This window comes from Rhea americana, unplaced genomic scaffold (genome assembly GCF_003343005.1).
Source record: "Rhea americana isolate MKP2758 unplaced genomic scaffold, rheAme1 scaffold_304, whole genome shotgun sequence".
Taxonomy (NCBI): Eukaryota; Metazoa; Chordata; class Aves; order Rheiformes; family Rheidae; genus Rhea; species Rhea americana.
The window spans coordinates 79,576-104,599 of record NW_028186429.1 but is presented as its reverse complement, the minus strand read 5'-3'; the positions used below and the strand labels follow the sequence as shown (position 1 = coordinate 104,599).

Genomic DNA, 25,024 nt, shown 5'->3' with positions numbered 1-25,024 from the left:
AGTTCACAGATATCAATGAGATTTTTTTTTCTTATTTTTTTCCTATTTTCTGTGTACCTCCACTCAAGAATACATCCAGATCTAAAAAGTGTAGGCTTGTACTTCAGAGTCCACAGCAAGAAATGTTCATTAAGTCCTCGTTCTCGGGAAAAGAGGTTTTCAAAGAGAAAAATAGGGGACAAAGAAAGTATTCTAAAGAATGTACTATCAAACATCAAATGATACAATCAGCAAGGCAGGTACAGAACCTTGAAATATCAGCATGGTAACGCATGCTAAAATAAATAAGTCGTGGTTGTTCATGTATATATGTACAATTCAACATGAGATTACTAATAAAGACTTTTAGTTTTAAATGCTAAAAAGAATATTTCAGAAGCAGTACCCAAAATATGCTAGGTATTGCAAAAATGAAAATGAAAACAAAATTCACACCCTGAAAAGCCTGCAAGAAAAAATGATTTCATATTTTATCATTTCCTGTATGAAGCTGCATAAGAATCATAAATATGCCATAATTAAAATCTGTTAAATTATTTATAATAGTGTCTGTAAACTAAGAAGCTGATAATAATAATGCAGTATTATTGAGTATGTAACAAGCAGTATATATTAAAAAGATGAAGAATGTGTTATAGCAGAGGCACCAGAATATTAGGGGAGCCAGTTCTGTCCTTTCTGTTGAATTTAAAGCGAATTGTGTGAGAACGTGTGCATCAGATATTTGGGAGGAAAACTAAGGATCAGAGTTAAAGTCACATACACAGAACGATGACTTAGAAAATTCACCTGAAAAAGTGATTTAATACAGATATAAGTCTGTATTTCCTATGCAGACACTTTATGCTACTTAGTAAAATATTCAAGATTTGTATGCAGCATAACTAGTGACAGTAAAGTAGTCTTATTTAGTGGCCCACACCACTGCCCTCAGGCATGGCTTAATAGCATGGCTGAGCCCAAACTGATAGAAGATCATGACTCTTGTTCCTTCTTCCCCAAACCCTGATCCTAGCCACAGGACCTACAAGCCATCTAGCTTTGTAGGGAGGCAGAAGAAGGAAGCTGGCATTTCAGCCATATCTTTTTTTTCACTGCGTTAGTGTGTACCCCTTCATATATATTTGAAAGACCTATTCAGCCCTCAACTGAGAAAAGAGTCTGCACTTATTAAAAAGAGCGGCTATTATTCCATCTGTTTCAAATGAGGAAGGTACAAAGCGGTCCTGAAGTCATTTTTTGTAGCGTCTTTTCTCTGAGCTCAGAGATCCTGATTTTATAAACTAGCCAATCATAACAGGCAAGCATACAATAGAGATTTTCTCTATTCCCATTTCCAAGAAAAATCATGGAAATATTAGCAAATAGCAAAATAGGAGATCAATAGCAAAAGAAATGTAAGGAGATCAAAATTCCTTTTCTTCACCTCTTAAGGCACCCCAGTGATATGAACACAAGGAGTGTGATCTGCCATTCTCTGAACATGGCCTGTGAGGAAGGGGTTTTAACTGCAAGATGCGGGTAATTCTTTCTTCCAGTTCTGTGGGTTGCTTTGGCCACAGCACGTGCAATTGCAGTGCAACAGCCAGGTCACTGGTAGCATTGCAATTTTGACTGAAACACTAACATAGCAGCAATATATGACTGAACAGTTTCACAACTGGCAGAGAAACCGAGATCATACTGAAACAGTGGATTAAGCGTAAGAAATGTGTCAGCAATCACATGATTATATAATGACTAAAGCTGGTCAGCAAGTACAGTGATTGGCAAGTGCTTCCCAAAAAGTCACAGTAAATTTACTCTCCTTCTACTTCTGAGTTAAATTGTCCATGTGAGTCTAGATGATCTCTATTACCTTCATTAAAATACTCTCTATAATGAAGGTCTATTTATTTAAACTGTTTCTGATTCGCCGCCTTTAGAGCCTAACCCCTAGGAGATTGTTTTTCTCCACCACATCTCTCCACTTGATCTGGTGAGTTGAATGGCTGTCCCTGCTAAGTAATCATGAGATAAGCAGAATTCCTCTTTCTCAGATGAGAAGCTTTCAGTAATTTAACCTGAAACTACTTTTAGTCATTACAAACTCTTACACAACCACATATACTTATCCTGGCTGAAGAATGACTATACCTTTGTTTAAAGTGGGGGGGGGGAAGGAAGAGAGAGAGAGAGAGAAAATGAACAAGAATAGCCAAAAGGCATTCAGAACAGTTTAACTAAACCAATGTAAAAATGGCATTTTTAGTTAAATAGTTTATGACACATTTTTGTACAGCCCAGGTCCATATCTCATACTGTTATAAGCCTGTCTCGGTCACTGCCTCTTCTTGGATGTCTGATGAAGACCACTGGCAAAGAAACAGACACCAGCATCAATATTTTCATATCAGCTAACATTTTGAGGATTCTGCTTGATAATGAACACCACCTACTGATTTTTTGAGCACAGATCATCAGCCTCGGTGGATTTACTGTTATAGTATTACCATTTCACACTTGAATCAAATACTTCAAAAATTCAGAAGCAAACCACCCTCACTCAGGATTTTCTGTGAACTGGTTCTAAACAGCTTCCCTCTCAGCATGACATTTTCCTGGACTGCCCTTCTGAAGTACATCATGGAATATCTAAACTGCATAAGACAGGGAAGCCTAAGCATTTAACCCTCAAGTTTGGATTTCAGTGCAGGGACTAACATCCTTTAGGCATTGGGTCACCTACCTTCAAGGCACAAACCATTTCTTTGTATCTTGTCTCATTCAAAAATACAATGCAGTCACAAATGGGCCTACTGGAATTGAACATACTAGTGATGGATAGAGGCCTGTGCAGCTGTAGTTTGCCTCATCATGTGATTACTAATTCTGCCCCTTCCTTCTCCCTGGAGGAAGGTGTTAATGGGGAAAAGTCAGCCTGAAGTCCTGGTAAATCTGCACAAACACACCCTATATATTTTTAAGTGCTTTACTGAACTGAGGCCAGAAGAAGAACAGAAGCCAAGTCTTTGCATCCACAATCTCTTCCTCAAGCCACTCCATCATCCTACCCCATATTAATGTAGGCATTTTAATAACTTGACTCTATAGCAATGCTTTATCATCCTTTTCCTGATGGAACAAGTGCAGCCAGAACTGTAGCTTGAGATTGCCTAGACTCTGAACTCTCAGAACTTCAGATACATTCAAGTCTGTACGCTTGCTTTCAAGGTTGCAGCCGCTCACCACATCAGCACTTTGGCTATGTTTAATTTCTGTACTCTGTGCATGACAGCAATGTCTCTGGAGTGCTATATGTCTAGATAAGTCAGTGCAGCTGGTATCTGAAGAACTAAGAAAAACTGATTATTATGTTATGAAATATGTGCAGAGTATCTAAATCAGCACCGAGAAATACAGCAAACTATCTCTCTCTGCTTCCAATCCCTTACTGATGTGAGATAATGCTAAACTCCTTCCTCTACTGAACAGGAGTTTGATTTGTAGCTGAATTATTTTTATGATTTCTAATTAGGTAATTCATATTTGCAAAAGCTTACACATCAATACAAAAATACACTGATTCTAATAACTAAGCAGTTCATTTCAGTATATTTGAGAAGTAAACAACAACAGGCGTTTGATTTGACTATCTGATTTTGAATAAAAGCTGATTGTCCTTGCTGTAAAATATTGCTCATACTGGAGAACTTCCTCACTTCCAAATATCCATAATATAAATTGCAGGTACCATGACTCAAATTTAACAGAAAATCAGTAAACTTGTTAGTTTAAAATTGTAACCACACAGTTTGATAACAGCAAACTACACTGATCATCACTTGCAACACTGCGCTTTCTTAGTTAAGTAAGACTTGAGATTTAAATGATAATTAAGACTATTAATAAAAAAAACTATTTTCAGTCCTTTTGTAAGAAATTCAGTCATATCATCAGATTCAAAATTTGTATCCACACTGTCATTCAAGACAACAGAATTGGAGTCCACTGTTTCCCAGATCAGTAGACAAGAAAATCAACAGTAGGAGGGAGAAGGAGGATACAGTACATGTTCAGCCAAATCAGGAGTGAGCTTCTGAAGAACACTTCTCATCTCTTGGCTTGTGCTTTGCAAAAATACTCAGATCAGCCATAAAATCTCACAAAATTGGACTTAAATCACTTTACAAACTTCCCTGCAGCGTTCCTGACACTTAGTAAAGGCAGGCTGAAACACCAGTTTAGCTGTGCTACCCACTGCCCTACTGCTGACTCTGAGCTAATCCCTCCTAAGCAGACAGTGTTATGTTGACAGACAGATTCTGCAATCTCAGGTATGGAAAAAGACAGAGCAGTAGGACAAGATAACTCAGCATGAAGTTATATCACCACTGCCACAATATTCAGATTCCATTATATGTTATAATGTGCAAGCAAAAAGAATATAACACACAACCTGAAAGAAACTGTGTAGCAGGTATTTGATGAAAAGTGAGAGGTGAAGTGAAGGGTTTAATACTTCAGGCTTTTTTGGTATTTTAATATCAGCCAAACTGGGGAAAAACACTCATCATCAATACTCACCATAGATGTATGTCAGGATAATGGGTTTTTTTAAATAATGTGTATTTGAAATTTACTAGCAAGGAAATCTGATGTATGGAATTCAAGTAAGAGTGCAAAATTTCAGAAGTACATGTAACCCACAGCAAATAAACTGGTTTAAACTCAGCCACTGAAAAGATGGAGGGTTTTCCCTTGTGAGGTTCTATACGGTCTCAATCAGAATAGTATCATGCACACAGACGATTAATATTTTCTATGTTAGAAACACTCATCTGTTGCTAGACATTGGAAGCCCATATTCACAAGCCTCTTAGTCATCTGGAATATTTTCCATAAACAGATGACATCACTCACCACTTCTCACCTGCAATTTGCAATACAAGCATTCACACTGTAGCTGATAAGCATCAGAACATATCATCATAAATTCTCTGATTTCAAAAGTATTTGTTTGATGAGCTACACATCGTTTATGTGACAGGGTAAATTGTGAAAAGGCACATAAAAACATGGTTAGTGCAGTTCTCACTACAGAGCCTTGCCACGGTTACTTACTATTCTGAAAAACGTCACCCTGAGCAATTAGAATTTGATACACTAGGTAGCTTCCTCAGGCCAAGACTTCTAGGAAAATTTCAACACAACAATTGAACCATTTCCAAGATGAATATGAAAAAAATATTGTTTTACTTAAAATATCTTTTCTTTGTAAATCTGTAACACTCATACACATTGGAGATTAGGTTTGACAGGGAATAGGCCTTATGTCAGAAATCTGTCTGTTTGTATCCCTGAATATCCTTAGGTCTTTAGAAAGAAAATATGACATTTCACATACACTCAATAGATAGTGTACAATCATGTAATTAAAGACTATATCATTATGCGTATGAATTAGGAGGATATATCTGGAATGCAAAAGAAACCTTACTTCTGGTACTTGCTATCTGTTCAGTAAATCATTTTGCAAATATTACTGTAATCCTTTAATTTGGTCTTTGTGTGAATGTGTTTCTCTTAAACATGTTCTTTCTGGACCAATTATAGATGCTCAGATTCAACAAATAGTTGACACATAATCTGTATTTTAATTGTGAGAACATAACACCCCCACACTATCTCCCGGGAACTGGCCTCTTGATCATGCACAGCCTAAATCTGGCTGAAATACACCTTAACTCCTCTACACGCTAGAGAATCAGTCTCTTCCATGGAAGTTGGGGAACTGAGAGAAAGGAGGAATGATGTCCTGCACTATGTGGATTAAAATCAACACCTCCAGGTTGTGTAACAACTGCTAGGGGAACACACAGTAGCTCTGACATTTCTTGGAAGCACAGATTTACCCCACACGCACCAAACTGAATGAGTGGAACACAAACAGCAAGTCTGAGCCTCCAAGAGTTTCAGCCCTCCTACACACAAATACACCCATCATAGCACATTTGTGATTGTCATAACCACTACCAGGGCTAGGCTTACGTTTAGGATTTCTAAAAGTGCAACAATGAGGGTAGAAGCATCCAACTTAGCTGAACCAGGAGGCATCCAAAAATCCTGAACAGTATCTACAGCCTTTGAAGTCCACCTGAGCAGAATTTCTAAGTGCAAAAAGAGGCTAAGCTTGTGGAAACTAGATTTGCATCAGTCTTCAAGAAGGGTATTGTTCAGGCTACCAGTAGTTGAATTCTACACTGTGAAATAATTACAAATGTTTGTCCACTCAGATTACTCAATCACATGAACGAGCTTAATGTTGTTGCTAAAAATTTGTAGATTATGCAGTACTAATACATTTCTTTTTTGAGTTACTGCTCCCAGAATGACAGTTTTTTTTTTTTTTTTTTTAATCTTAATGTATTTTTAAAAGGACAGATAAAAATATTTTAATATTCTAACGTTTATTTGCTCTATATCTGTTCTTTGCTGGCAGCCTGCATCAGTGCAGTGTTCCAGTAAAGCTAAGGAAGTTAGTTAGCCTCAGAGCAAGTGGAAATGTAGACACCTATTCAGGCAGGCGAGGGAAACAAGAATGAGATGATGAAGTAAGACATATGCAAGGACAAATTTTCAACGTAAGTGTTGGAGGTTTTGTAAAATTGATCTAGTGTCCTTGGCAGGCTTACTCATATGTCCCTTCATTAAAAATGAGACTAAAATTGGACTTTGGTCATCTTGATTACTGAGAAACAGAATAAACTATTCCAAACCCATTTCTGAGTTGACAGTTCAAATGCAAAGCATAGCAATTCTGTGAAAAAAGATTACAATTTTTAATATATATGCGTGTGTGTGTGTGTGCACAGTTCTTGACAAGCCACAATATAGTTTGATCTTTACCATCAGCAGTAATTTCTGTTAAAGAAAATATATGCATCTAAGTATTTTCTAATTAAAGACTACATTCCCTTCAATTGAATCCAAATAATTCAAATTATAAATCCAATAAACTCAATACAAATGAGGATTTAGTAGTTATAATACATTATTACTTAGTTTTAGCTTCTGGAACATACACTAATGAAATGATTCATGAATGCTTACAAAGAAACACATTAATTCCCACTTTTTTTCTTGATAAACCATAGATAACGAATGTGTGTTGGTGAAGTGCAGAGTTTATCCTGAAAGTTTTTAAAAATGCAATAATAAACCTGCTTAAATTGAAGAAAAAAATACCTGAACCACAATCATTTTTTTCCTATTATTAACAGACCAAAGAGGGAAAACAAACAATTTTCCTCTTAAAGAGCACCCTTCATTTGAGATCTCAATCACTAAACCCAATCAAAGCTCCTATAATATATATTAATATTCTGAATTTTTAAGTGTGACAAGTTGGGAATATTTGGACACAGAGGACTGGCTTGTCTAAAATCACATGCCAGAAGGCTTTTACAGTCAACTGTAGAAGCCAATGATTATCATTCCCGGCCCTTTCTAGAGATACCAGTTTGCCTTCCTGCCTCACTGTAGTTAAAAAAAAGAAAGTTCAAAAATGTTAAGAGTTGTGGATTATGGCAGACGTCTGGAAATGTTAAAGTGAAATCACTTTGCCAGTGACCCCCTATAGTCCTGAGACACATTTTTAGCTATGTTTTTGCTGAATATTTTACACCACCATTCACAGTCCCTGTGTCCCTGACTATGACTACTACTGATTCCTACCCTGCTAAGCCCTAATTTATTCATTATCCAACTTGTGCAGTAACACTGAAGCAATTCCATGTTTTCACAATAAGCACAAAAGCCTGCATTGAGACATATAAAGAAAAAACAAATGACATTTTTATTTATCTCCATGCCTGGATCACGTCCTTTTAAATATTTCCCACTCGCTAGAGAATTCAAGCAAATAGTTCACATTCCAACCTACGTTCTCCTAATGTTAGAACTGGTTCAGCTGTGCAACATCACAATTACTCAGAGACATCTATATCAGTAACATAAACAGCATTTGCTTAAGAGTTTTCCTCTCATATGGTTAGAAGGAAGCTACAAGTAATCACAACATAATTTACCTCTGCCTTTGAAATGCAATTAAAGAAGCAGAGAAAAGCAATATGCAGTTGCCATTCAGAGAGTAAAATGTAGAAAGGTATTCTAATCAAATGGTTAGCTTTCACCTGTTTTTGAAAAAGGAAAGGTGAGGACACAAGTGAAAAGGAAACCAATCCCTGACTGTAAGGGCAAATCATGTAATACACAGAATCCTGAAGCGACACTGTGAAGAGAGGGCAAGGTATCGAGAGATTGCCCTTGCACTTTATTATAATAAAGAGTGATACCCAAGTTAAACTGCACTTACATCAGGAAGACATGCTTCAAAATATTGCTCAGCTATCATAAAGGCCTGCATCAGCCCAGCAGATTTGTAAGGGAAGGTGAGCAGACAGAGCAGGACAGTGCAAATATACTTGAAATGACCAAAATAAAAAGCACAGCTACAGAGATTACAGTCCTATCTCTTCCTCCAGAGTTGCAAAAAGGCTCAACAACTTGGAATTCTCCTAAGCACAATAAGAACAGAAACCCATTCCTCTTTCAGTTTACTTCTTATACAGGCTAGGAGCAGAATTTTGGTCTTGGAAAAGGAAAAAAACAATAGCAGTCTATATTAAAGACCACTGATGTAAGTTGTCCTTATTTAGTTGGACAACTGTAACTTAGTCATTTTATAGGCAAATTCAGTATTTACTGACAAATTCACTGCAGTGTGTCTTCTGAGGAAGATGATTATGAAGTTTAGATACTGATGTATCACTATAATTCTTTTTTTAACTCATACTTCAACATGGAAGCATGTATCTATTTCCGTAAAACAATGACGATCATCACCTTCTCTTGTATTGTCTTCCTTGCTGTTCACTCAATTTTGTTAGCATCATGAACTACATCTAAACTAGAAAGTAAAATAAACCAAGAGCTATTCTCTGGTCCTACGGAGAGGGGAGAACACCCCTTCAGCTAAACTCTTCTGTGAAACAGGCTAACTTTTCCATACTGTCTCTTGGCAACAGTCCCTGGCCTACTATTCCCAAGCTTTATCTGGACTCGAGCTAAAACTTTGCTACTGAAAATACAAACCTGAGTGCTATTCCAGCTGTACCCAACTTTGCTACAGAGGGTTTAGCTAATAGCTAAACAGTATAGACAACTGCATGTCAGCACTTGAGCCTGTGCTGTGGCATATTTACTTTATTTACATTGAAATAACCATGGAGACCTTATAGAGCTTGAATTCTTTCAAGTTTTTGCTAGAGTCTTCTATAAGCCTGAAGGATCTTCATACAGATTATATGTAGCCATTAAAAACAAGTTTTGCTTTGAATCTCGTGTAGGTGGTCATCCTCACACACCAGTGGCAGGTCCACCTCAGTGTATCAGAGGCAGAAAAAATTACTATTATCAGAGATCTCCCGGATTACTTCTGGTAAAACAGTGTTTCACATTTTTTCCTCAACAGATATGCTTACATGATCTCCACAAGACAGACAAGAAAAGCAGGAGAGACTACAGACATGGTCCTGTGTCTTTAAGTCACCATCCTGGATCACTTTCAGAGCACTACTTCAGATTGCTCAGTGAGTTTCAGCTGCTTTCTTAATACTCATGTTTATGCCTTGACACTGTAGCAAGTGCAAAGATGCTCTAACACTGTCAGAAAAAAGGTATTAACTCCACTTTGATTCCTTTAAGGATGTAAATTCCCACCCCAAGCTGCAAATACAGCTATGTTACGAGCATTTGCAAACATCTACAAACTGAAATCATTCTGTGGGGAGAAAAGAAACATTCCCCCAAACCACTCCTTTTCTGTGTCTTCCTTTCTTACTATATTTTTCTTACACTTTGGAGTAGCAGAGAAAAAACACACAACATTTGTAGGTTTTCTCATCTACCTTTTCTGGCAGTAGTTGCAGTTCTTGTAAAAGGGAAATGTATTGAAAAGGAGCTCTCAACAGTTGGGGGATTTATTTCCTTCCACTTGTGAAGCCACATTTTCAGGACCAATATGAAACTGCATTGATGATTTCTGGCTCAAAATTCCAGAGAGTTGTTTTGCTATTCTCAATCATAAGTAAGGTTGTTTGGATTAAAAAAAAAGATTTCTTTTCCTGTTTTGTTTTTCAGTATACCAAGCCACTTATTCACTACTTACGGATTTTGGATTCCTGTTGCTGAAAGAGATACCCCTCGTTACAAGAGGATCAGAGAAAAATGAAGCAATCTTAGGGGTAGCTGAGTCTTTTTTTTTCCTCTGCAACTGCAAAATAAGCTTCAAGACAGCTGCTGAGATGGATGTTCCCACTCAGATGAGAGTTCTACTATGTTTGCTAGCCTCAAACTTAGGGCAAGCTGCTGGACTAATATTACATTCCACTTGTCACAACATTGTCACTTGTGAAGAGCCTATCAGCATAGATTCACATGGATCTACATAAGTAGAAATATAATGTATATGCATATTATGTAACTCACTTTCCAACCAAAACTAGGTATCATTTCCAACTTCCAGGGCTCTGGATTGATGCCAGAAAAGGTGTGTATGCAGAAATAAATATTATCTAAATATATACTCACATATGCATTATCTATCTAAACACTTTACTATCTCAAAAATCCCACTCAAATCTTCAAATTACTTAAGGGAATAAATACTACAAGAGTTCATGAGCATTGGTCATAGGGACACAACACTTATTATCATCTTACTGTTTGTAGCTGTTGTCTAGATTCACAGATACGGCATTGTATCAAAACCAACAGAAAGGGGTATTCACAGATACAGCTCATTGGCCTTTGTCAGCTACAGTAAACCAACAGCATAGAAACTATTTATCATTCTGCTGGAAGAAATCTAAAAATAAATACTGTATTTTGCTACATTGCTAAAAAGCAGCTGACTAACAATCTGATCATGTTCAAGAAATTCTGTCACAGGAAAAATACAAGTAATGAAAAAACAATTAATTTTACTGTAATATCCAGTACAAATCTTAAATAATAAGTAACAGAACTGTTTGTTATTCAGTATATTCATTTATTAAAAGGTACACTGATTAAGAAGTACCCTAATTCAGAAGGTTTCATGGCACATCAGTTTGTAGAAGTCTAAATGCTCTGCATGTGACTTACTCAGTAAGAATCCGTTAACCTGAAAAAGATACTTCCTTTCTTCTGTGCATCCTTAGCTGTGCGGGAGAGATAATTAAGGAGAATCTTGGGTGGCTCATGAGTTAGAGCTCCTCTTTGGAGGCAGAAACAGGTTCCCACCCTGACTGTGTAAGAAACATATACTAAAACCATGTGTTGTAACAGTACTACTACTTGGTTCAAGAAACTGGTACAAGCACAAGGCTTCCTGCCAGAGGAGTACCTCACCAAATATCTTTTGAGAACTTTAGTGATTGGTCCTCTTCTGTCCCTACTGGGACAGAATTCCTTGTCTTGGTAGCTGCCTGAGGTCAATTAAATGCACAGTCTCATGCTTTTGCACAATAAAGGAGCCATGGCTTCAAAGTGACTGCTCAACAGAGCATGTTCAAGGAGTACAGTTAATTGCTGCAGCTCTTCTCAGCACAAGTTCTAGGAAGGTAAGGATGACTTCACTTCATATGTTTGGATCCAGGCTGGAGATGCTCAGATATTGCTACATGGCCTTTGCTTAGCAAACAGAAAGTGTCAAGAGCATCATCTCACCCTACACCTACAAATTCCCCAGAACTTTAAGAGCATGGGGACAGCATTTTTATTTCTACATCAGCAGTAGGCTGTTTCAGAATATCCCACAGGCCAGAGAGATTTCCTCTTGGCTACTTCTATTGTGGCTGCTTATATCAGCCCAGCTGCTGTGAAGTGCCACAGATCAACATGGTATGACAAACAAATCCGACACTTCATACGAATTTCAACTCCATTATTCAGAATGACAGGTGTAACAGTATAAATTTCTTTACCTAGACAGAGGTAAATTCCAGGGACTGTGGGATTATAAAAGCTTGTTATCAACAAACTCAGATTGAACAATATGGAGGAAAAAAAGTGAAAGCAGATGTTAGACAAAGTTTAGATTACACAAATCTTTTGTTCAAAACTATACTCAGTTACTGTTGGGATCTGTTGCTTAAGACGACTTACCTAAGACATCCATCAAACTCTAGTGGCTGACAGGCATTTATTTCCTGCCATCCTAGCAAAGTGGAACCTATGAACCTATCTTTCTCCAGTAATTATTTATTAGTCTTGTCACTGTTTCCCCACTACCACCATGTACTTTTTGTCCCCTGTAGGTCAATACCCTGAAAAAGATCCTGATGAGATCCCGTTCATTCATCTATGTCAGCACAATCCAACTAGCACTACATGGACTAGATCATCCTATCTATCTTGCATACCAAATTTCTCCATCCAAGAGGAAATAAGAATGATTTTTTTAAGCAATGAATATTGCCCCAGGACCAAATGCTGTAGCTGAACATGCCCAGGAGCTGCTAAAACCTCTATTTAAGGTAACAGAGATAGAGGCTTCCCACAAAAACATGCCCTTTTTTTGAGGTTCTGTCTCTCAAACTTGCTGAGATTGGACCACCTCCCAACTAAGTGAGCACAAAAAAATAAAGCGGAAAGGAAATTTGAAGGGTTAGTCTATTTGTCTTCTTGTAAGATTTTTTTTTTTTTTTTTATCTACTTTATCACTGTCTCCACAATTCATAACTGAAACATCTTCCTCAAAGTCCTAAAGGAACCAGTACCTGTTTTCCAGTTCAGTAGAAAAAGAGAAAAGAATAAATACAAAAACCTGAGGGTCCAAGCTTGGGAGTATCTTGTATGGTGCAAGGACCACAGCATCTCTCTTATGAGGAAAGGTTGTGAGAGCTGGGCCTCTTTAGCCTGGAGAAGAGAAGACTGAGAGGGGATCTTATCCATGTCTATAAACACCTGAAGGGAGGGTGTCTAGAGGACGGGCCTGGACTCTTTTCAGTGGTGCCCAGCAACAGGACGAGAGGCAACAGGCACAAACTGAAACACAGCAAGTTCCACCTGAATATGAGGAAAAACTTCTTTACTGTGAGGATGACAGAGCACTGGAACAGATTGCCCAGAGAGGCTGTGGAGTCTCCTTCTCTGGAGATATTCAAAACCCACCTGGCCACAATCCTGTCTGACATGTTCTAGGTGACCCTAATTGAGCTGGGGGATTAGACTAGATGATCTCCAGAGGTCCCTTCCAACCTCAGCTGTTCTGTGACTGTATGCAATAGCATAGTCATTCTGTCCATCTAGTATTTGTCAGTTGATTTTATGACTTTGGTCAATATTTTACCATTTTGTTTCCAATAGTTCTTACACAAGGGTACATATGTGTAACACAAGTGTTTTCTCATCACAGAAAACTGAAAGCTCAAAAATTAAACAAATGAGATGGAAAAGGGCAGAATATGTCAGGAAAATAAATACATGATAGTCCTTGGCCATATCTTTAAAATAGATTTTTCTTTTCCAAAGCTGATTATATAGATTGTCCCTAAATTATATTCTTTTTTTCTTGGAACTATCCCAAAAAAGGCAGCTATTCAGTAGATCTCTTTATAAGTTCAGCCAAGTTTCCCTCTACAGAATAGCTTTATTAAAATTGGACCTCTCCTCACTTTCAGACTATCCTTTTTTACCCTCATCTGTAATTTGAAAATAAGCAAGTTTCCCTACACACCTCCTGATCTTGGAGGTGTGTTCAGATTATGCTAAAGATAGATAGTATTTCGCTTACAAGCATTACTGTCAGGAAAAACAGACCTGGAAAGATGGAAAGTTCAGAAGTAAAAACTTCTAAATACAATATTGTAAATTTAGAGGATTGTAGTTATTCAACTGTCATAAATAAAACCAAGTATTTTATGTCAAATGCTTACCACCACTCAGTGTGTACAATTATAAACATCAGGTATTTCATTATACTGAAGCTACCTTCTGCTGCTGCAACACTAGTAATATGATCAACCTGTCACTCAGTTCTCTCTCAGGTTTTACTTTGTTCTGCAACAAGGAAACAGATTTCACATGGTATCTCAAAAGCCTGGTCTAGGCAGGGAAGTTAATTCAGAGTAATATGTGATGTGATTTGAACTGTAATAGCTATTTCTGAGTGATCACTTAGATTGACTCTTATTCTGCATAATATTATAAATCTTACTTCAGAATAAGTTAATAGTATACTTTACTATCAATTATTCTAGAGTTGCCTTTGTCTCTCCTTCCCCTCATTCTTCCATGCAGAAAAGTCCAGTGATAGAGTAAAGGCATTACATTTTTGATTTATTTGAATGAGAAGGGGGTTCTACATCGATCTTTAATCCCAGATGTAACCACATATTACAGTACTGGCATTGCTAGAAACAGGCCACAGGCTTTGTACTGCCTTTGGAAGGTCTCAAGACTGAGCCTTGTCTAGTTTGCTTTCTTACAACATTTACTAAGTCATCTGCAGATTTGTTTTCAGTTGGTTTAACAGCAATTTTTCTTCTGACTAAGTGGTTATGGGTAATTTGTTTTACTTATCATTGCACAGTACAACCATGGTTTTACATAATAGTAATAATAAGTAATTACTCTGTGCAGAATGAGATATTTATGACTAAGATCACGATGCATCGTAGAGAAATACAGGCCTGGTATGACAGAAGAGACATTGAGAAGCGGAAATGCAAGACGGTATTATAGTGTACAGGCACTGCATGATAAGTAATGGGGCACCAGCTTGGCACTGGAGATTCCATGACCAAAACAACTCAAAGGTTAAAGAAATGCAGACCTGGAGCCAGATGAAAGTAGCTTTCAGGGGTAACAAAGAGAACAAAAAACTATCTAGCATACATAAAATGCCATAGACTCGGATATAACGTGAAGTTCCAGGCCAGTGAAGAAAAAGCAAGGCGTAAAGGTGTGTCAGCAAACATAAAAATGACCTAAAGTAGATCCTAGAGTAAGGAAGGAAAAATTATCAACTTCGTATTTCCACTGCCAAAGGAGTCTAGGTGCTGACAACAGGCAGTAATACTCTCCTCTCACCACCAGGTTGGAAGCCACCAACCTTAGAACACAAAGGAGCAGTAGAAGTGTGAACATTATACCAGGAAACTAAGAAGCATCTGTATTACAATTTTAATTGTCTTATTATTATTGAGATTTTTTTTTCTATACAGAAATAGTCTTTCTTTTTCTGCAATAATTGGAATTGAACAAATGATGATTATTGGAATAATCTATTAAAATTTCAATTATACTAACAATAAATTCTTGTCTTTGTGTATGAGTTTCTTCTTTGCCCATAAACAAGATTGAGTGTAACACAGATGCTAAATTTTTTCATTACAGTCCAGTCATAGCTTATGACACCAAACTTGCATTACCTTCCTGTCCCTTCCCACACCTCTAATTAGCCAAATAATTATCAAATCTGTCTCAGCTTCTCTGGTGTAAGTTCTGAGAAACTCTGCCAAAATCACTACAACCACATTGAGATGAGAATCTTGCCCAGAATTTTTAAGCATGGAAAGAGTTATGTTAGTGATGTATCTAATGCTTTAGAGGGGCATCTTTAAGATCTCTTAAATGCCAAAGCTCAACAGGAGCTTGCTGGAAAAACATTTTTTTTAATCTGCACTGATAACGGTAAGAAACGACTCAACATATCTGTAAATATCATAGAATCATAGATTCAGTAAGGTTGGAAGGGACCTCTGGAGATCATCTAGTCCAACCTCCCTGCTCAGCAGGGTCACCTAGAGCATGGTAGACAGGGTTGCATCCAGGTGGGCCTTGAAGATCTCCAGAGAAGGAGACTCCACAACCTCTCTGGACAGCCTGTTCCAGTGCTCCATCACTCTCACAGGGAAGAAATTCCCCCTCACGTTCAGGCAGAACTTCCTGTGGTTCAATTTCTGCCCATTGCCTCTTGTCCTGTCACACGGGACAACCAAAAAGAGTTTGTCTCTGTCTCCCTGACATCCTCCCTTCAGACACTTATACACATTGATAAGATCCACCCCCAGTCTTCTCTTCCCCAGGCTGAAGGGGCCCAGCTCTATCTTCTTTCTCTATTTCTCTAGTAGAGAAGTGTACTCTTCCATTCCAAAGCTATCAGAAATCCCAGATGGCAGAAGGTAGGCAACAGTCCAACCACTGCACGGAACCTGAGCAAGCCCTGGAAAAGTTTCAAAGCTTCACAGAAAGTTCTGATTAATTAGGCCTGAAATTTACCATTAGGACGGAAGATGCTTCTTATGAGTTAATGACTGCATTCAGCACACAAAACTGAGTTCGCTCTCAATCCATCAACAGCTGGAAGCACAGCAGATCTAGAGCCTGAGGGTACAGGAGGGGGTTGTAAATACACAAAAGGTTTTGTGGAGTAAGTATCTGGTCTGAATTCAGTAAGCTATCTCGGTTTAAAAAGGGAAGAACGAATTAAAAAGCTGCAACATTTTGTTCAGTCATCAGGATTGTCCACTGAAACACAAACATACCTGTTACTTATGCAGTTGTAACTGGAAAAGTTCTGAGGCCAAGCACATCCAGGCCTTCAGATGGAAAACCTCAATCCTTATAATTGTACTCTCCATTTGCAAGAACCAAAATAAACTGAGGCACTATGTTGGAGCCTCAAACAGCACTACTATGAAATGGAGCTTCTGAGAGGTGAGGCAAGAGGAAAAATAATAAGTTTGGAAAAGAATGCAAAAGGAGGAAGTAAAAAAATGGGCTACTGAAGTGAAAGTAGTGCAATTTGTTCTCTCAAAAAAGGTCTTTTTTATGTGAGTTATTTGGAAGTAATCTGTTAGGTACTGTCTATTTGTCTTTGGTGTTGAGTGAATTACCCTATTCTGCTGTCTTAAGATTTCCACTAAGCTTCTAAAAATATGTAAATAAGTACACTGTGTATGTATAAAAAGGCAAAATAGGCAGGGGTGGATTTCATTTTACAGTTATTTTACATTTTGCATGTACCTGGTTTTGAAAGCGAGAGAAGCTTATAGAGATGGAACACCTGGAGATACAACTGTCAGCACACGAAAGTATAAACATATCAAACAGGTATCAGAGAGGTGCCACATTTCACTTCCACACTACCATTAGTGTCTCACTGCATTTGGCATGAAGAGGTTTCTTTACATCAAGCTGAGCTATAAAAACAACTGTATTGTTGCAAGCAGGCAAAATGATGATTAATCCAAAAAGGGTATACTTTTAAAATGTTAAACAGTCTTATTGAAAAAACAGAAGGAAGTAAAGAAAGACGACAGAGAAACATCAATAGATTCCTAACCAGGAGGATTTACCAACCCTGACAAAGCTACCATTAATCCACCAACTTACAAGTGTGCTAACCCTGCTATGGTTATGCTCCACATTTCTGTGTCATGTCTCATTTCCTGATCATGTAGCCTGGGGCAGAGGAATTAAAGGCTTGAAAAATTCTATATACACGCATAAAGCCTTGTTCTAATAACACAGGGAATTCTTCTAACAGCAGTTAGTTTTTTTTTTCTGTCTCCCTGCATGATGACTCCAACATACACACACCCTCTTCTCAAGTGTGTCAGGTAGCAACTGCTCCAATTCATGTGATAAAGGAATGGGAAAAGGTTAGTTTCATTATAATCTCATTAAATTGTATGCTAGCAGATTCCATTTCCCCTCTAATATGTATTAATATTCTGCCTGTTAAAAGATATAACAAAGTTTGTTCAGTCATAAAGAAACCTGGTTCGTTACATTCTTTTCTTTCTCACACAGAAGCTCTCTTGCACACACATACACACACACACAGATACTCTTCCTGAAATTTATCCTTTATGGGTAATTTTCAGTGACAGTCATACCACTCAGCAATAAATAACCAATTGAACAGTGTATAACTACATATAATAGTTAAGTTCACCTTCCTACCTAAAGAGACTCTGATTTTGTCACTCTTATTCATGCTGAGCAAATATCTTACTCCAAGAACAGCTCAATTGAAGTCAATAACCTGAGAGAGACACTGTATTCAAGCTCATAAGGTTGACAAATCAAAGCATGGATGCTTTCACATACCCTGAATCTAAACTGGGCTAGAAACTGTAATAATAAATATGACCCAAGAAATACAAAGAAGTAACATCAGACTACTAGATGATAAATTTTTTATAGACTAAATCCTACTGGTCTTATTGCCTATTCATTTACTGATATACTATTTCTGGTATGTGATAGTTTTCAGATTTTAAGAAGATATAATGAATTCAACTCAGCTACTTATATAAACAAGCATTACTTTATTTACAGTAAAGTAAGCAGATTTATTCTTGTAAGTAAAGCAAACATGATTGACCTTAAATGTTAAATGAAAATAAAGAGCTTCAAGGGAGTTGTTTGTAAATTAATCTGAGCTATTCTTTACATCTTTGCCAATAATCTGTTGAAGATCTCTTGCAAAGACTTGAGAATATGTCTAAATTTATCAACTCAAGTCATCCCATAAAAGTCTTCATGACAGTCCAAAACGTGTTTGACCGGTTTCCAAGACCGACGCAATGTAGGAATCCCATGAAGACATCACTGACCAGAGCAAAGAGGCTCCAGAAGTACCACATTTGCAAAAAGTCCAAGCGTTCCAGTTACCTTTATAATCAGGGTTTTACCATAATAGAAAATAAGCACATAAACCACACTGCTCTTCAGACAGTCTCTATTCTATTGGGTAAATGGTCAGCATTGTTTTAAATACACCTTAATAGAGATAGTCACCTAGTGCAGTAACAACAGTACATGTTTTTAACACCATCTAGATGTATATTTATATCATATCCTATTACAGTCAACATTGTGCATTTTAAGTCTTCAGAGCATAGATTATGTAAATGTATATTTATACTGCCCTGAAGTGCAGTTTACACAATAGACTGTAATTTCTCCAAATGGTATTACAATCCTTTCTGTCTACTCTCACAGTTCGATAGAGTATTTTATTTTTTTCTAATATTGTTATTTAATTTGCAAAAGAAAAAATTAGGAAAAGCAGTCCTGCTCTTCCTAATGTTCTGTGGATGACTTTCTACTGATTTTTATCGGGATAAATTTCTATTACAATACTATAATGTCAAGAAGGTAAAGTGAAACAGATTTGTATTGCATTTCTAACTTATTCTTTACAACATACAGATAGGTATGGTATATTGGTATATCATACTGAATGATGCTATGTATTTTAGATATATGCCAAGAAAATAAACTTAATATAGAACATCCAACTTGATCATGAACTTCCTGACTTCAAGTAATAAATATTACCTACTGCTAAATAGACTTTTCTTGAGGCATGGCACAAAGGCCCACTCAAATGTACAAACACATTTCCACATCAGACACCTGATTTCAGACACTAGTTCTGTTCTGGAAAGAAATATTCCTAACACTTTGAGATATTAGAAAGCCAACTCACATACACTAAGTGTGACGGTCTTGTATCAGTCCCTTTTGTATTCATTTTATATTTATGAAGTCAAGAGAAAAAGAGGGGCCATATAAATGGCCTAACATTGCTGTGTCACTTTCACCTCAACCAAAGAACATACTGCAGTATTTTCACTTTTTTCAACATGCCACCTTTTTGCAAGTACTGTAAGTATTGTGTTTATTAAACCTGGTTTTCAATATATCTATAGAGTGTTTACATAAACCTTCTTTGCTTTGTTTATATTTCCCCATATCTTAAAATTCCATTATTAGTTGCCATTAAATCTGACAGAAGAACTCAAAGATAATTACACATTTTGTGGAAATGGGCAGGATACAGAGAAAGAATATCCTGTAGGTGCCTTGAGAAAAAGGTTGAGCAAACACTGTACTAGACAGCAACAAATCAAACATGAGAGGGGCTGAAGGATTACTGTATAAATGTCCCCCAAAAAGCAGAGCAAATGTCCCCCAAAAAGCAGAGCTTACAGACTCTTTGACAGCAAAGTCTATCAGTCACAAGATGTGATCTTAGGAAAACAAGCTTCCTGAGTTCTGGGGCTCAAGGAATTGATTTTTTTTTTTATGGGGAAATTTGGAACAGAGAATCAGATTCAATTTAATTACCTGCTTTTTCAGAATCTCATCACAGTTTAAAGTCAACACACTCCTTCAGCTTCTCCTTCATGTAACTACTACCTGGGGAAATTAGATGGATTGTACAAGAATTTTGGTCATCTAAACAACCTGGGACAATAGCTGCTTACTACAAATAGAAATATGGTATACAGATTCTAATGTGATGGAAATAGGCATAGTTCCACCAGTAGCTGCTTTATGGTATTAGAACTGTGGTTGTGGAAGCACTGAATTCTTGTACTCTTCAAAATACTTCAGTCCTCTAGATCTAGTATCTTTTGCTATAATGGTTATTTCATTCTTCAGAGACTCAGGAAGAATCGGTTGTGTAATTTGGACAAGTTAGGAAGCTATAGTTAGACAAGTAACGATGCTGTAGTTCAGCAAATTCAGACATTGATGAAGTTCTGTACCTAGATTGAGCAGATGTGCTCAAAGAGTAAACGATTTATTCTCACTTGATACATGCACTACAAAACCTAGGTAAAGTGGACCAAATTTGTATTAGAAGAAGAAAGATTTACATCAACTAAGTTTTACCCACTTCTAACACACCTGAGTGTATTCAAGTCTGAAAGTGTTGCATTAAGTGAAATAAGTTTGGGATTTAAACTGATTGTCACCCACTGGTATGAAATTTGAATCTCAGAAGGTGCAATGTATTACTTAGACACAAAAGGATTTACCAACAGTGGCTAAGGAGGCTTCAGCAGCAGCAAGAGAACAACCCATAGCTTCCATACTATACAACACTGCCATGACAAAACAGTCCACTCTCCTTAGATGGGAGATATCTGTCTTCTTGCATGATATTTAAGTGTAATGGGATGAAATTAATACATGGAAAATGTAGGCTGAATTATAAGAAATAACAAATCTTGTTAGTAAACTTTCTTAGTTCATCAAAAAATCTTTCAAAGGAAGCAGAAGAATCTCCCTCACTTGGGAAATGAAACAAAATTATTTCCTTTTAGTTTAAAAAAAAAAACAAACAAAAAAAAAAAACGTAAATACATTGACCTGACAGGAAATGGTCTGGAAGTCCTATAAAAGTCTGCAAGCTCATATGTAGGTCCATCTTTTTAAACAGTGGTATAGCTGTCTGCCTACAGCTTCAGACCTCTCAGACTTGAGGTCTGAAGAAAGCTACAGGCAGAAACAGAGAAGCAATCTGCAAATGCAAATCCAGTGCTTCACTTACCAAATAAATATTTATTTCAATACTGACATAACAACCTCCCAGCAGTAATGAGGAACCCCAATTACATATTGAGGAATTATTTGTATTCACTTAGCAAGGGAAATCATAGGCAAGCAGTTTTTCCTGGAGAAGATCTAGATCTGCAGATAGATGCAAGCTAGTTAAATTTGAGTTAAAAGTAATAGAATTTGGTCTTTCATATATTTGCTCCCGATAATATTGTTTATTAAAATAGTGATAAAAGTTTTCTTTAAAGCTAATGTCATCTTTCATTTAGACTTCAGTGATTTGTAAGCTAACACCTGAACCACAGTTCACTACTGTAGGAAATTTCTCATGGCAGAAACACATACATGCTCTGCTATAAGGCTGATTCTATAATAAAGTCAAAAATAATTGTTTTCAGCAGTCAAATGACAGCTCTTAATATTGCAGTTATAAGAAAGAAAATATTATTTTGGTTTAAAAAATAAAGACTCCAAAACCTCAAAAATCAACTATAATGAGAAAAGCAAGTAATGAGTAATTTGCATCCTTCGTTTCAGTGGCAGTCTTCCTGTTGGGCAAATCTATGAAGAAAGACTAATTTCACTTTAGGATTTTTTTTTTTCTGAATGACAATGACTGAAAAAAAATTGTGTTTTTTTCCAGTGAGAAAGTCTCTGCTGGAGAGACCAGCCTTGATAAAGACAGTATCACATTTTTAATTGTTCTTAACAAATCTTTTGTATTTAATCCATTTTCAATGAAAATGAACAAACAAACAAATCACTGCATTTCCTGGAACCAGCTTATAGCTGTCCTAATGAAGACTGAACCATGTCACCTAGATTTACTGAACTGCTAAGAAGCTTGTTTTCAAAGATCAGCTTATGATCCCTCTCACATATGCATGCAGAGAAGCAACGTAGCTAAGAGACAGAGCTCAAGAAGAACAGGCCTCAGAATTTCTGTGGGCTTATCAAAACCTTTCACCTATCTATATACTCACACTAGCAGTCAACCATGCTGTCCTTGTATCTTGGGCTTCCAGCAACCAGTATAAATCCAATGACCAACAGAGTGGAGACTTGTTACCTCAAGGAGAAATCTGAGGCAGCTAAGCTTAACATCAGCTGTCAGTTATGGGTTTGACTTGAAATATCTCTCTAAAGAATTAAATTGATGCCACAAGTCAACAGACCAAAACTTTTTCGAAGAATTTTGTTCTGTCATTTACAAATACTGAAACTCTGAGGAATTCATTAAGTTCTAAGGAGAAGATACCCACACCTCTATGAAATACACCTATGGGCTGATAACAACCTATTGGCAAAGACACAAAAAAGTCAAGAGAAAGAATGATTATTACAGCAATTTAAATTAAAAGGAAATCTGAACTTGGAAAGTGCGCACTTTTCTTCTTCTTCTTCTTTTTTTTTTTAAGTTATTTAACATTATGTGATCTACAAGGGAAAAGACATCTGAAAACAAGCCTTGCTCCCTGATACAATACTAGAGCAATTATTCAAGATTTACAGGTAAAGGTGATAACACAAGACAGTACCACTAGCAAAATCAACATATGCAAAGGAAGAGATAAAAGAAAGTAAATATACTGATGAGCATGAAATAGGTAAAATTCTAGTCAGTATTAATTCTTCAGAATTACAAATTGACATACAGAGACATTATCCTCTTCTCCTAAATCTAAAAACTAAAAGATCACTTTTTTTTTTTCTTAGGAGCGTGCTCTGAAAATAAAGGTAAATTTCTATTATATTATGACAATACAACATTCAGCATTTTTCCCATGATTTTCACACACTGTTTAGGAACAGTGCTCCTGTTCCTAAATAGCAAGTGAGGAAGAGTATGCAACACATACTGAACTCTATTCAAAGGCATTTCCCACTCTTGAATACATGTTCCTACTCTTGAGTGTGCCTACTTTTCTATACTCAGTACTGAATATTCATGGACCTTATCCCACTTAAGTCAGCTACAAAACCATTTGACTTCCATGAAAGTAGGAACAGGTCTACAGATACAGTATTTTGGAATTATTTTGATTTCTCCTTTGGAGCATTCCAATTTCTTTCTCTTTTCCCCCCACCCTAATGTCTTGTTTCTCTCTCTCGCATTTTTTAAAAGCAACTCCTTATTTTAGACATTCTAATTCTGAAGCCCTTAAAGAGACGAAAACACTATTACAACAGAACGTACCATACAGAAGGATCAAGTTTTGTTCTGCATACTCCATATTTTCACTAATGAAAAATAACTAGCTTTGTCTGAAATGTAAGGAACTCATCAACTCTCCTTTAGACACAGACATAATCATAGTACAGGTGATTTATAAAACTGAGGTTGTGAGTTGTAAACATGTCACACAACATGCCGATATCATAGCAAAGAAAGTTTTATCAAGCCATTTTTGCTCATATAACTTAGCCAATTACATGAAGCCTTTTAGGATGTGCAAAAAAAACCCAGAAACCTTGTTTCTATGAGGGTTTGCTTATTTTGCAGATTAGAGTTTTTTTTTTCCCCCATGGAAATCTTGCGCATATTTGGGAAAGAAGAACTGCAATCAGTTTTGCTGTGACGCCTTCAAACAGATTAAGAAGCTCTGCTAACCCACCACCTCTGCAGCAAACGAATTAGCTACCAAGGAGCAACTAAAACAGAGCTCAAGCACCGAGATAAAGTTCTGCCCCCGGTGACCTTCTGCTACGCGTCAGCAGGCAGGAACCAGGCTGAGTCCCGGCTACCCTGGCCAAAGCTGCGGAGCTCCCAACCCCTACAGCCGCAAACCCACAGGCATCCCCGGCCCAACGGGCTCTCGCCTCCGAGCCCCACTTCCACGGCCCCACACCGCGTCCCCCGCGTGAGCGGCCCGCAATCCCGCCCGCCGGCCCCGCCACCAACGGCCCCGCGCCACCAACCAACGGCCGGTGCCGCCCGCCCCGCGCCACCAACGGCCCCGCGCCTCCAACCAACGGTCGGCGCCGCCCGCCCCGCGCCTCCAACGGCCGGTGCCGCCCGCCTCGCGCCCCCCACGGCCCCGCGACCCCACGGCCCCGCGGCCGGCCCTCCCCACAGGCGCGCACCTGCCGCCCAGCGGCCTTCCCGCCCGCCCGCGCCGGCCCCCGGCCGCGGCCCGCTCCCTCCCCAGGGGGCGCGGGCAAAGCGGCGGCGACGCACCTGCTGCCGGAGCGGGGGCGGCGGAGGCTCCCGCCCCGCCTGCCCCCATGGCTGCGCCCAGCGCTCCCTCCGCCCGAAGCCGACCGCCCGCGTTCTCCGAGCCAAGGGCCGCAGAGGCGCCCCCGCGCCCGCGGAGCCCGGCCCCCCGCCCGCGGCACCTCCCGAAAGAAGCGAACTCCGGCTGCCGCGCGCTGCCTGGATGCGCAGTGGGAACAGGCCGGAGGAGGCGCCGGCGTCGGCCCCCTCCACCGGCCAGCGCGAGCGCCCGGGCGCTTACCGAAGGGCAGCGCGGAGGCTTCCCCCTTCCTCGCCATGGTGTCCCGGTGCCCTCGGCGCCGCCACAGCCGGCAGCGCGGCGCCGCCGCCGCTCAGCGCGCCCTTTGTTGCCGCGAAGGCATGAGAGGCGGCAGGGCCGGCAGCCCCGCGCCGCGCCGCCCTGCGCTGCGCTGCGCC

At 38.5% G+C, this 25,024-nt stretch overlaps 1 protein-coding gene across 2 annotated transcripts in view; it reads right to left on the bottom strand.

Moving 5' to 3' along the window:
• The window catches only part of SLC44A5 (solute carrier family 44 member 5), a 108,603-nt gene extending 83,630 nt beyond the window's left edge, over nt 1-24,973 (bottom strand). The window contains exon 1 of one of the 2 annotated variants that reach the window (XM_085309822.1): nt 24,849-24,973. In XM_085309822.1, coding sequence (XP_085165948.1) covers nt 24,849-24,885 — 37 coding nt within the window. In that variant the 5' untranslated portion in view covers nt 24,886-24,973. Of the gene's footprint in view, nt 1-24,571; nt 24,632-24,848 lie in introns of those variants that run through there. The other variant, XM_085309821.1, reaches the window with a different exon arrangement.
• Nucleotides 24,974-25,024: the final 51 nt, after the last annotated feature.